Consider the following 14,195-nt stretch of genomic DNA (forward strand, 5'->3'; position numbering starts at 1 on the left):
CAAGAGTATTCACAGCACTGCTCTTTGTCATGCAAGTCTCCGTCAATAGCAAAATATATAAACAGTCTTCGGTCTCCTTTGATTTTGAGTTATGCCCCTGCACCCATTCCCTGTCCCTCCTTCATTTTACCCAGACACCAACCTGATCCAATGCTTCCAAAACACACCTTTCTTTCCTGTCAATGATCTGTAAGTGATTGGGTAAGTGAAAGGATGGTGTTCACCATATTGCTTTCACTTAACCAACCTTGACAAATCAGTTCCTCAAGGAAGAAAAGATGCATAGTACTGGTACAACATACAAGGGTGCATCCCAATAATATCTTGTTTCTCCTGAAGTGTGCACTTGTTCCCTATTTCCCACAAATCTAATAGCATTGGATTGGTGGAGGCATAGGATAGTGAGAGTTTCCGCCATCATTTGTATACCAGTCATTTCCTTTCAAATCAGTGGAGGGAAGTGAATAAGTGCACACTGGTCTAATGAAACATAATTGGATTTGGAACATACTCATTCACTCCCAAACTGCCCCTGCTAGTACCTGCTTTGAGCGCAGGCTTGAGCGGGTAGCTCTTGGGCGCCGCCTGCTGGAGGTACATGTGGTAGATGGAGCTGGAGTTCATGGTGGCCGGGCCCTTGCGTGGCGACTGGGGCCGGGAGCCTCTGTCTGGGACGAAGGGGCGCACCGCCACGGCCAGGACAGGGTCAGGCCGATCCCCGGGAGGACCCGGCGGGAAGAGAGGTGAGTTGGGCTGGAAGGTCGGGCTGGGGGGCACCGATATGCGCTGCTGGATCTGCTGGGAGGAGGAGCCGGTGGAGGGGGGAACACGGGGCCAGACAGGGCCGGGTGGGTTAGGGAGCGGGCCTGGCCGGCGGTCCAGAGAGCTGGTGGAGCCGGCAGAAGTTAGGTGGGAGCCGTAGGGAGGGGGCTGGGGCTTGGAAGGGGCCACCGGGGAGGAGATTGTCATCTTGTTGGAGTCCAGCACCTTGGTCGAGGCAAACAATTATTCAATATCATCAAATACAAATCCAAACTAATTTTGGATGAAGCGCTGTCCCAACTATTTCAACTGTTATAGTTATTTGGGGAAATGTTGCATGCTGCGAGTGGTTGTTTTGAGGACAAAACAAAATGTTGGTCCAACACTAAAAAAGTTAAGATACTCGATATTTACTATTCTGTTAGTCAGCACCCCTCCAATATTTTGGGGTGTGCGTCAACTCATGATTTTTATTAAAGCTTTACGAACAACAATGTCAAAATAATGACTGACCTTGTCTGCTGTGGTAGCAGCAGGGGAGCTCGGAGGGGGAATCTTTCCCTGTGTGTCCGGCCCAGACTCCGGCCAGTCGGGGGGCTTGAGAGAGGCATTGCCCTTGCCAAGGGTGGGCCAGCCAGCGTCATTCGCTAAGGGTGGAGAGGGGAGAATGGGGCACGCTGTGTTAAAGTGTTAAGAATTGTGTTAAAGCAGAGACTGCTGTAGAACTCTCTAGATAGGGATACAGCACATCTGTATAGATCAGTGTTTCCCAATCCTGGTCCTGAGAAGCCAAATGCACATTTTGCGCAGACCAGGATTGGGAAGGAGTATACTGGTATGAATGTTTGCCATGATGGGGTGAGTGTGAAAGATGATACTGCTAACCTGGGCAGTCAAATGCAGTAGTGCGGAAAGTGTTCGTTTAGATGGGTGAACCGTAAGAAAAGAGCTAGCTGGTACACTACAGAGTACAGACACTGTTGCTGGGTGAAAGGGAGACGTACTTAAGGTCCTGTTCAATGGAAACCAGTTACTAGTTGGTGGGGCAAGGAAGAAAATACTTCTTGCCGTTTCACACAGTAAGCATGGTTTGACACTGCTGACATGAATCCAAATGCACATACACTATATATACACACAAAAGTATGTGGACAACCTTTCAAATGAGTGGATTTGTCTATTTCAGCCACATCCGCTGCCAACGGGTGTATAAAATCAAGCACACAGCCATGCAATCCCCATACACAAACATTGGCAGTAGAATGGCCTTACTGAAGAGCTCAGTGACTTTCAATGTGGCACAGCCATAGGATGCCACCTTTCCAACAAGTCAGTTCGTCAAATCTCTGTCCTGCTAAAGCTGCCCCGGTCAACAGTAAGTGCTGTAATTGTGAAGTGGAAACGTCTAAGAGCAACAACGGCTCAGCCGCGAAGTGGTAGGCCACACAATCTCACAGAACAGCACTGCAGAGTGCTGAAGCACATAGCGCATAAAAAAAGTCTGTCCTCGGTTGCAACACTCACTACTGAGTTCCAAACTGCCTCTGGAAGCAACGTCAGCACAATAACTGCTCCTCGGGAGCGTCATGAAATGGGTTTCCATGACGGAACAGCCGCACACAAGCCTAAGATACCCATGCACAATGCCAAGCTTTGGCTGGAGTGGTGTAAAGCTCTCCGTCTGGAGCAGTGGAAACACGCTTCACCATCTGGCAGACTTACAGACAAATCTAGGTTTGGCGAATGCCAGTAGAACGCTACCTGCCCCAATGCATAGTTCCAACTGTACAGTTTGGTGGAGGAGGAATAATGGTCTGGGGCTATTTTCCATGGTTCGGGCTAGGCCCCTTAGTTCCAGTGAAGGGAAATGTTAGCGCTACAGCATACAATGACATTCTAGATGATTCTGTGCTTCCAAATTTGTGTCAACAGTTTGGGGAAGGCCCTTTCCTGTTTCAACATGACAATGCCCCCCATGCACAAAGCAAGGTCCATACAGAAATGGTTTGTCGAGATCTGTGTGGAAGAACTTGACTGGCCTGCACAGAGCCCTGACCTCAACCCCATCGAACACCTTCGGGATGAATTGGAATACTGACTGCAAGCCAGGTCTAATCACCCAGCATCAGCACCCAACCTCACTAATGCTTGTGGCTGAATGGAAGCAAGTCCCCGCAGCAATGTTCCAACATCTAGTGGAAAGCCTTCCCAGAAGAGTGGAGGCTGTTATTACAGCAAAGGGGTCCAATTCCATATTAATGCCTATAATTTTGGAATGACAAGTTCGACGAGAAGGTGTCCACATACTTTTGGTTATGTAGTGTACTTACTAATGGTGACAATTTCATAGTGCAAAAGAATTGTGCAAAGTTTAAAACATACCATAAACCACATTATGATGCAGCGTGATTTAATTTGAAACTTTTCTTCAACAATGTATGTTATAAAGAGGTGACTATTAATGTATTATGCAGTTTACTCAACTCTAGTTAAAATAATTGCCTCCCTAAACATTGTTAAAAGAAAAAGTTTCAAATTAAATCATGCTGCCAGATTATGATGTTTAGTAATTTGTGCACTATGAAAATTTTGCCACAAGTATGCTCTATCATGCTGTCAGCAAAGATTAGGAAAGGGAGAAGGGAGGGAGGGAAAGAGACAAATAAATGTAAAAAATATATAGAACAATTAATAATTTCTGAAATACAGTGCATTCAGAATGTATTCAGACCTCGACTTTCTTCACATTTTGTTACAGTATAGCCTTGTTCCAAAATGGATTAAATAGTTTCCCTCAATCTACACACAATACTCCATGACAAAGCAAAAACAGGTTTGTAGGGGGAAAAAAGTTACATTAGTATTCAGACCCTTTACTCAGTACTTTGTTGAAGCGCCATTGGCAGTGATTACTGCCTCGAGTCTTCTTGGGTATGACGCTAGAAGCTTGGCACAGCTGCCAAGTTTCTCCCATTCTTCTCTGCAGATCCTCTCAAGTTCTGTCAGGTTGGATGGGGGGAGTCACTGCAAGGCTATTTTCAGGTCTCTATAGAGATGTTTGATTGGGTTCAAGTCTGGGCTCTGACTGGGCCACTCAAGGACATTCAGAGACTTGTTCAGAAGTCACTCCTGTGTTGTCTTGGTTATGTGCTTAGGGTCGTTGTCCTGTTGGAAGGTGAACCTTTGCCCCAATCTGAAGTCCTGAGCAGGTTTTCATCAAGGATCCCCACAGCATGATGCTGCCACCACCATGCTTCACCGTAGGGATGGTGCCAGGTTTTCTCCAGACGTGACACTTGGCATTCAGGACGAGTTCAATCTTGGTTTCGTCTGACCAGAGAATCTTGTTTCTCATGGTCAGAGTCCTTTAGGTGCCTTTTGGAAAACTCCAAGAGGGCTGTCATGTGCCTTTTACTGAGGAGTGTCTTCCGTCTGGCCACTCTACCATAAATGCCTGATTGGTGGAGTGCTGCAGAGATGGCTGTCCTTCTGGAAGATTCTCCCATCTCCACAGAGGAACTCTGGAGCCCTGTCAGATTGCTCAGTTTAGCTGGGTGGCCAGCTCTAGGAAGAGTCTTGTTGGTTTCAAACTTCTTTCATTTAAGAATGATGGAGGCCACTGCCTTCTTGGGGACCGTCAATGCTGCATACTTTTTGTGGTACCCTTCCCCAGATCCGTGCCTTGACACAATCCTGTCTCGGAGCTCTACGGACAATTCCTTCGACCTCATGGCTTGGTTTTTGCTCTAAACTTTGGGAACCTATATAGACAGGTATGTGCTTTTTCAAATCATGTCCAATCAACTGAATTTCCATGATGGACTCCAATCAAGTTGTAGAAACATCTCAAGGATGATCAATGGTAACAGGATGCACCTGAGCTCAATTTCAAGTCTCAGAGCCAATGGTCTGAATACTTTTTTACTTTTTTACATTTGTTTATACATTTGCAAAAAAATCTAATTTTGCTTTGTCATTATGGGGTATTGTGTGTAGATTGATGAGGGAGAAAATTAATTTAATCCATTTTAGAATAAGGCTGTAGCATAACAAAATGTGGAAAAAGTCAAGGGGTCTGAATACTTTCCGAATGCACTGTATCATGATTTGAAAATACCCCTGAAGAGTGGGCTTCAAAGGCCCTCCACCAGGTCCCTGGGTCGTATTCAAATTTGTCCAATAAGAAAAGCTTGTTTTGGTTTTCCGTTGCAAAACATTTCGCTATGGTGTGCACTAATAATTACGACCATAATGTTAAGCCGTTTTGTCTCTCCTGTTATCCCCCAATTTACACCAAATATTCAAATGTAGCTTCTTCCACACAACTGGTGCCATTTAATTAAGTAGGAACTTGTCCTTTATATGCTCAACTTTGAAGCTGAAAATGCTAATTTAGTCAACAAACTTTGTTGTTGTTATAAAAGTAATCAAATTATATTTTGTAATTCTAAAAGCTGGAGAACAGCAGTATTCATTAATCAAAATTCTTAAACCATAAATTTTAGGAAGCGCTAAAGATAGTTGAATACACACATCCTTGTCAGCCAGTCCAATTGTGACCATTTTAAACATACATGACTTAAAGTCAAACTCAGTAAGTCTAGTTCAGTAAGTCAAAAATAAAATTGCACATTTTTTATTCTGCTTCAACATTTCTCTAAATAGATAGTAAATAAAGTAAGTAGCCTTGCACAAGCCTTAAGCAGAACGGCTCATATCTCCTGTTTCTGTAATGTGAGGCAGCTTGATGTACAAGTACACCCCCTGGAAAGGAAACCAGTCTATCGCAGTGCAAAATTAACAGATTAAAGCTTAATTAGTTGGATAACAACTATTTGAATGCTCTATCACTGATACTCGTGAGGGGAATGGTTAGGTGGGTTATGGAAAGGTCAAAGATCCGAACTCAAATTTACTGAGGTGGCTTCAGAGGTAAATTTGATGCCATTGATCCAGGTATCGAGAGCGGAGGAGCGCAGTGAACCTTCTCAGAGTAGCCAGTTGCGCACACGCACACACAAGGGCGCTCAGGATCAGCAGTGCTTTGCTGTCTAACATCTTGAAAGCACTCAAACCAAAACTTTTTCAAGGTTCTTTAAAAAAAATGTTTTTGCATTAGCACCAAATGGTCAGAGAGTGATGTTCTTGAACAATCCACACCCCTGTCTAATGTGATAGGATTACTTTTTAGTTATTTTAATAGTGATTCCATAGTTGCTTAATTAAACATGATCTTATCTCTGTTAACTTAATAGGAGCACAAAGTAGAATCAGGTATTACTGTTGGATACAAGCCTACACAGACAACAGCCCTTGCGGGGTAATATTGATTGCTGTAATAGGAATGGTTCTAGTTGTCCATGTGTCTGAGTGTGCGCCACATTTGTGAGCTGTGACTGTAATAGGATCACATAACAAAAAAAAGTATTTAGTTCAGTAGTAGACTGTTGATAAATTGTGTCAACATATCCGACTTGCCGCCCTGTCAAAAATAAAATACACCTGCTAGGATCCCCACTTTATTTTAAGAGTGTGAAATGTCAGAATAATAGTACAGAGAATGATTTATTTCAGCTTTAATTTCTTGCATCACATTCCCAGTGGGTCAGAAGTTTACATACACTCAATTAGTATTTGGTAGCATTGCCTTTAAATTGTTTAACTTGGGTCAAACGTTTTGGGTAGCCTCCCACAAGCTTCCCACAATAAGTTGGGTGAATTTTGGCCCATTCCTCCTGACAGAGCTGGTGTAACTGAGTCAGGTTTGTAGGCCTCCTTGCTCGCACACGCTTTTTCAGTTCTGCCCACAGATTTTCTATGTGATTGAGGTCAGGGCTTTGTGATGACCACTCCAACACCTTGACTTTGTTGTCCTTAAGCCATTTTGCCACAACTTTGGAAGTATGTTTGGGGTCATTGTCCATTTGGAAGACCCATTTGCAACCAAGCTTTAACTTCCTGATGGGTGTCTTGAGATGTTGCTTCAATATATGCACAATTTTCCTGCCTCATGATGCCATCTATTTTGTGAAGTGCACCAGTCCCTCCTGCAGCAAAGCACCCCACAACATGATGCTGCCACCCCCGTGCTTCACGGTTGGGATGGTGTTCTTTGGCTTGCAAGCCTCCCCCTTTTTAACAATGGTCATTATGGCTAAACAGTTTTATTTTTGTTTCATCATACCAGAGGACATTTCTCCAAAAAGTACAATCTTTGTCCCCATGTGCAGTTGCAAACCGTAGTCTGGCTTTTTATGGCGGTTTTGGAGCAGTGGCTTCTTCCTGTCAACATAGGACTCGTTTTACTGTGGATATACATACTTTTGTACCAGTTTCCTCCAGCATCTTCACAAGGTCCTTTGCTGTTCTGGGATTGATTTGCACTTTTCGCACCAAAGTACGTTCATCTCTAGGAGACAAAACTTGTCTCCTTCCTGAGCGGTGTGACAGCTGCGTGGTCCCATGGTGTTTATACTTGCGTACTATTGTTTGTACAGATGAATGTGGTACCTTCAGGCATTTGGAAATTGCTCCCAAGGATGAACCAGACTTGTGGAGGTCTACCACTTTTTTTTCTGTCTTGGCTGATTTCTTTTGATTTTCCCATGATGTCAAGCAAATAGGCACTGAGTTTGAAGGTAAGCCTTGAAATACATCCACAGGTACACCTCCAATTGACTCAAATGATGTCAATTAGCCTATCAGAAGCTTGTAAAGCCATGACATCATTTTCTGGAATTTTCCAAGCTGTTTAAAGGCACGGTCAACTTACTGTATGTAAACTTCTGACCCACTGGAATTGTGATAGTGAATTATAAGTGAAATAATCTGTCTGTAAACAATTGTTAGAAACATTACTTGTTTCATGCACAAAGTAGATGTCCTAACCGACTTGCCAAAACTATAGTTTGTTAACAAGAAATTTGTGGAGTGGTTGAAAAACAAGTTTTAATGTCTCCAACCTAAGTGTATGTAAACTTCTGACTTCAATTGTATGTTGCATTAGCCTATCGTCCTCGGTTTGTTTGTGTAACTAAGTGTGTAGCCCAGTAGGTCTATTGTATAGCCTACTATGTTTATGGTATTTATTTTTCTGAGGAACCACTCCAAAAAACATTTATTTCTTATATTAGGTCCCTCAGCAGTTAAGTTTCCAAGATGAAGCACTTTCTGTAAATATAAAAAAATAAATTACATCTTTGTTACATTATGTGTTGTGTAACTCATGACTTTATGTTTGAAACAGAATAGTGAGTGTAGCAATCAGGATGGTTTCACCAGGCTTGCAAGAGAGTTAAGTGTCCTTAAAAAAAAACTTCTGACATTACATGCTAGAGTTTCCTAATGTGTAAAGGCCAGTGTCTAAGTCACATGCTGAAGATCCTGCCCACTACTGCAGAGGTAAGGTTCAAAGGGCCGTCCGTCTCTCCCGCTAGGCAACCGCTCCACGGTGAAGTTTCCCCTTGGTACAGATCTAGGACCAGCATCCCCCAATCCTATCCAGGATCAGTGTCTAGGGACTACTTCACCCTACACCTACGCAACCTGCCACACTCACGGGACATGCCGTCCGAGCCCCCCAAGCGCGCCTCCGGAGGGGAAGGGGGCAGTGGGTCCACCACGATGTCTAAATCAGACACCTTCCACGGGCCGAGGGGCTTTCGCACTGTGTCCGCCCCTGGACGAACGTGGTAGATAGGGATAGGAGTAGGGGTGTCACCCCCCCAGTGGAACAAAGACAATCACAGGACAGCACAGGACGGGAGAGGGAAAGAGAAGGAAATAACGGAGGGAGGGAAACACAGGATACACCACAGAGTAAAAAAGGGGAGAGAAGAAGGTTAGAGGAGGAGAGAGATAGAAATAAAAAAGTAATGAAGGAGTATCAACTGCAAAGCCTGTAAGGAGAGAGACATGGGCTTCAGGATCACTGGCGATGGTGATCATGGGGGACCAGAGGATTTGAGGCTGGGAGGCTGCTCGTCGTCCTCCTGATGGATACTGGCTGCTCTGGGCAAAGTTGAAATATTTAAGCCAGATGAAAATTATCCTTTATAGTGTTAAATTATGCTCCCCCATCAGATTTTTGGATGCAGTTAATTGGTAAAACAAAGGAAAATATTTAACAGATCACAAGTTAAAACAAAGATCCTGCTATATCCATGACATTCGGTAGAAATATCGTATCAGATTTACAGGGGAAGTTACCATGCAAACGTGTAGTCCTAACTGTCTGATAAGGACTTGGACCATGGATGCAGCACTCCGTTTGCTGGTTTTTGGTATTTTATAATCAGTACCTGTTCTAGACCATGCATGCCTGGGACAATTGGTGACGTTAATTCACCAATTGTGTGGCTGGGAGAAAACATGAGGACTACAGTTGTTCACGGGTGGCTAGGAAGCTCAATAATTAGTCTTCATGTGTCCCTCCCAACCACTATCAAATACATCCATTGTCAAGTCATTATGGCTGTCTTGAAGTAGAGCCAAAGACGGAAAGAGTACAAACGTGAAGCCATAGATAAAAGTTAAGAGAAAAAAAGATTGAATCATAGGAGAAAGCATGAGAGAGCAACAAAGACAGGTGAGTAATACGTCAGGTTATTGGAAAACCAACCACACAGAGTGCTCCGAGATTAAGTTTGATTTAGGTACAGATCTAGGATCAGCTTCCAGTGCCCCAATCCTAACCTTAAGCATTAGTGGGAATAATGCAAAACTGACCCAAGATCAGCATCTAGGGGCAACTACACCCTATACCATACCGGGTGAAGAGAGTCCATGATGGCAAGGTAGACCAACCTGATTTGGAGCGGGCATGATTGGCTGGGGCGTTGACACCCAGTGTCTGGGGTTTCATAGGTTCGGGGGGTCCAGTGTAGCCTCCGTCTTGTCTACCCGGCAGAGGGACCTGAATGTAGGGCCCCACGGCTGCCACCCGGCCCAGAGTCCCTGGGGCCGGCTGGGGAGAGGGAGGCCCGTTGGTCCTGTTTAGCTTTAGGGAAAAAGAGGGGACCACAGAGAGAAAGCGTTGTGTGGAGGGAGGGGAGCGGACCACAGAAAAAAGGGATGGGGAAAGCGAGGGGGGACCACAGAGAAAGGGAAGATGGAAGGAGAGATTAGGGTTAGTATCAATATGAAGTATTGGGCCCCATCGTAAGTGTGTGTATTGATGTGTATTGAGTCTTGTTATTCTTTTCTTGTATTCTGTCCTGTTTAAGGGAATACACTATCTTGGGTTCTAATCCGTTTCTGCTCTCTTGCCAACCTCTTAGGCATTGGCAATGAGAGACAGGGAGTTGGCATGATGCTGATAGCAAACAGATTGGCACTTTACCAGCTTTTGAATGTCCCAAAAGAGCCAACAGAAGTGAGCTTACCCATACATATGACAGGTGGGTAGGAGAGTGTTTGTGTCCATGTTGTGCACTCCTAGCCCAGGTTTTTATTATAAGAGGCTATATTAATGCATACGTTTGCTGTGTGTGTGTTTTCCTTAGTGTCAGTGTGTTTGTGCATTGTCCGTTCCTAGCCTTACAGGTAAGTTCTCTTTTTGACGTGCCTCAGCTTTTTTCTTATAGAGGCGCTCCCGCAGCTCGCCGATGCGCTTGTCCATGAGGGTCACCTCCATGTTGCGTTTGTTGAGCAGATCCTTTTGCTGCTGCAGCTTGCTGTTCTGATCCTGGTTCAGCTTGTTCCGGATCTGAGGGTGACACACACGCACGCCAACACACACACAAACAAAACGCACACAGTTTCACACGCACATACACACACAGAATAGAAAGACAAAGAGTTAGCACACAGGTATGAATATGGGAAGTAAAAATAGGCCCAGACACACGTGTGCACAAACATAACCCCAATAATCCAAAAGTATATTTAGCATCTATTTCCATCTAGTTTGCTGTCCACAAGCAGCAGGCCGCAGAGTTGTTTCCCCATTGTGAAGTTTTTAAGTTGCACTTTTCCTAAAAGCGCATCAGTTCACACAGAAGAAACGGCTAAGGAGATAGTCCTTTGCGTTTGTTTCGCCTACCAATCCAACGCTTTTTAACGCACGGGAAGGAGTGCACAATTGCAAACTTTGGGAGAAAAGACAGATAATTCGGACTCAGGGAAAGATTCGAAGGGTAGCGTTTTAGTGAGTCTGAGGCGGGGTTTATTTTGGGGCAGTCCTACTCCTTACCTATTGTTTTGTTCATTCGACAGGATTGAGAGAGAGAAGTAGATAGGAGAGAGAGACCCATGCTCGCAGCGGTAGTAAACAGTACATGTGATCCAGAGGCAGCGGGTTAGATTGCTGGACCACCCCACTGAGGCCCCTGGGCCGTATTTTTCAAAACATTTCATCCATATGAAAATTATTCTGTGTTGCATTAAATTCTGCTCCCCTTCAGATGTGGTCCCTCTTTTTTGGATGCAACTATAACACTGGACCAAATCTCTAACATATCACATACAATACAACAAATCAAATCGCGTGCACATATTTTACAGATGTTATTGCGGATGTAAGGAAATGCTTATGTTCCTAGCTCTAACAGTGCAGTAATACCTAACAATACATGCAAATCCCAAAAATCTAAAGAAAGGTATTAATAAAGAAATATTAGAATGAGCAACTAGCTGGCTAGTAACAGCGACTGAAGTTCAGGACAGTGTATTGGGCGGAGGCCGGCTAGTGGTGACTATTTAACAGTCCGCATTCTAGATAGTAGCGGGGTGAACAGGCTGTGGCTCGGGTGGCTGAGGTCCTTGATGATCTTCTTGGGATTCTTGTGACTCCGGGTGCTGTAGATGTCCTGGAGGGCAGTCAGTGTGCCCCCGGTGATGCTTTGGGCTGACAGCACCACCTTTGGAGAGCCCTCGTTTACGGATGGTGCAGTTGCCGTACCAGACGGCGACACAGCTCGACAGGATGCTCTCAATGGTGCATCTGTAGAAATTTGTGAGGGTTTTAGGGGCCAAGCCACATTTCTTTAGCCCCCTGAGGTTGAAGAGGCACTGTTGTTGTGAAGAAGGCACCACTGTTGTGCCTTCTTCATCACACTGTCTGTGTGGATAGACCATTTCAGGTTGTCAGTGATGTGTACACCAAGGAAGTTGAAGCTTTTCACCCTCTCCACGTTGAGGGAGAGGTTATTTTCCAGGCACCACTCCACCAGTACCCTCAACTCCTCCTTGTAGGTGGTCTCATCGTTGTTGGTAATCAGGCCTACCACTTGTGTCGCGTGGCCACGCAGTCATGGGTGAACTGGGAGAACATGAATGGGCTAAGCACGCAACCTTGTGGGGCCCCCGTGATGAGGATCAGCATCGAGGAGGTATTGCTGTCTTCCTTCACCACTTGGGGTCGGCCCGTCAGGAAGTCCAGGAACCAGTTTCACAGGGCGGGGTTCAGACCCAGGGTCCCGAGCTTAGTGATGAGCTTGGAGGGCACTATAGTGTTGAAGGCTGAACAGTGAACCATTGACATTTGGGTAAAATGAAGGCGAACAACATTGAATGGGGGAACAGAACTGATACAATACAGGATCATTTTGATCAGGATCAAAAGTTGGGCACTGGAGCAGAGGGTTTGTGATTGCACTTTAGTTCAGAACACTAAACTCTACCTGCAGCTCCTGGTAGAGTTTGCGCAGCTCCAGGGCTGCAGTGCTGGTGACCTGTCCTCCCAGCGCTGACTGCAGGCCGTTGAGCTTTCCCCGCCGCAGGTCCTCCAGCTGCAGACTCAGCTGCTCCACCCGCAGCACAGCTGACTGCAGCTCCACCTGCTTTTCCTGGAACAGCCCACTCACCTGCTCAATCTCCGCCGCTTTAGGGGTGGAGGGAGGAGGATTTAGGATTTAGTTGAGTTTATTTGAGTTCAGCACACATAGGGACGGTTTCCCACACATTAACTTAAAAGCGTTTTTCAATGTGCTTTTAAATCCAGGAATAGACTTAAACTGTGTCCGGGAAACCACCCCATCAAAAGACAACCTGATATATTTAAGCAACAAGGCCTGAGGAGGTGTGGTATGTGGCCAATATACCACAGTTAAGGGCTGTTCTTATGCACAACACAATACGGAGCGCCTGGACACAGCCCTTGGCCGTGGTATATCAGCCATATATCACAAACCCCCGAGGTGCCTTATTGCTATTATAAACTGGTTACCAATGTAATTAGAGTAGTACAAATAAAATGTTTTGTCATACCCGTGGTATACGGTCTGATATACCACGTTTGTCAGTCAATCAGCATTCAGGGCTCGAACCACCCAGTTTATAAAAAAATCTTTGAGGATGACAAAAAAAAGTTGCATGACTTATTTCCATTGTGGTCCATAGTACACACATTATGGATAACATGGGACGCACACACACACGTGGATACACAGTGTAGAGGCGAGTTGGGGTGAGGTGGATGGACATAGCGTACACGTGGCTGAGTTGGGCGAGTGTGTTTATACATGTGTAAACTTACACAGGTTGCCATTGATGACTTTGCTGTAGTCCACCTGGCCCCTCATGGCACGGATCTTCTTAAGCTTGGCCTCCTGGCTCTCCACGCGCTCCTTGAGCCTCTGTAGCTTCTCACTCTCAGACACCGACTGCTGCTGCCGCCGCTCTTGCTGTTTCAGGTAGCGCAGACGCTGCTCCTACAGACAGATAGAGGGAGAGAAAGAAAATGAGAGAGAGACAGGGAAGGAGAAAGAGGGACAGGGAACAAGAAAGCAAGAAGGGGAGATGGAAAGGGGGGGAGGGGGAAGAGAGTGATTAGAAATGGTCAACGGTCTTCAGCCTGATGCATAGCGAACACATTTGAAGGTCTGAACATCATCTGCACGTGTGCATTGGACAACACAGCCATCTGTAACAGCATGTGACATTTGTGGTTTAAGCCCATGTTACACTTCATACATACACTCCACCGGTCACACACACTTGTGTTACACACTTTGATCACACATTGCTGGCACGCAAGCACACACACGACAGTCCTCACAAGACCCTGATGTACAGATGAGCTTCCATCTAATAGCTAAAAGTACCCATCTATTCATCATTAATAATATAAACGGATGTCCATATAAGAAATACATTAGCGACTGGGTCTGAACTCTGAAGGAGGAAAGGAAAAGGAGGGATGACTTCATCTCTCTCTGAGTTTCTCAACTGTGTGTTGCTCTAATTCAAGTTCCAAGAGAGGAGATGACAGGCCAATGTTTCCAAATGACTGCAGGGTTTCAAGTAGACCTACTTTTTTTTATAATAAAATCATTTCTCTGCCATTTGGCACACAGAGGTTCCCTGCACGGCCAAATCGGTCAATCACGATGACGACCTAGTTTGGAGTCGAAACATTGTCCTTGTCTTAAAGACCTTGGGAACATCATACCAGTGTGAGGATTTATAGTTTTGTTCAACATTACCCTTTCAGA

The 14,195-nt window shown here is 45.1% G+C and overlaps 1 protein-coding gene across 7 annotated transcripts in view; it reads right to left on the reverse strand.

Moving 5' to 3' along the window:
* ppp1r13bb (protein phosphatase 1, regulatory subunit 13Bb) overlaps positions 1 to 14,195 on the reverse strand; it is a 79,773-nt gene that overhangs the window by 10,875 nt on the left and 54,703 nt on the right. For 4 of the 7 annotated variants that reach the window (XM_029733418.1, XM_029733417.1, XM_029733416.1 and 1 more), the window contains 7 exons: positions 13,238 to 13,412; positions 12,384 to 12,583; positions 10,304 to 10,468; positions 9,568 to 9,760; positions 8,321 to 8,440; positions 1,276 to 1,409; positions 543 to 987 (listed from right to left, as the gene is read on the reverse strand). In XM_029733418.1, coding sequence (XP_029589278.1) covers positions 543 to 987; positions 1,276 to 1,409; positions 8,321 to 8,440; positions 9,568 to 9,760; positions 10,304 to 10,468; positions 12,384 to 12,583; positions 13,238 to 13,412 — 1,432 coding nt within the window. The remainder of the gene's footprint in view (positions 1 to 542; positions 988 to 1,275; positions 1,410 to 8,320; positions 8,441 to 9,567; positions 9,761 to 10,303; positions 10,469 to 12,383; positions 12,584 to 13,237; positions 13,413 to 14,195) is intronic. The other 3 variants (XM_029733413.1, XM_029733415.1, XM_029733414.1) reach the window with 3 other exon arrangements.

This window comes from Salmo trutta, chromosome 35, assembly GCF_901001165.1.
Source record: "Salmo trutta chromosome 35, fSalTru1.1, whole genome shotgun sequence".
NCBI classification, from domain to species: Eukaryota; Metazoa; Chordata; class Actinopteri; order Salmoniformes; family Salmonidae; genus Salmo; species Salmo trutta.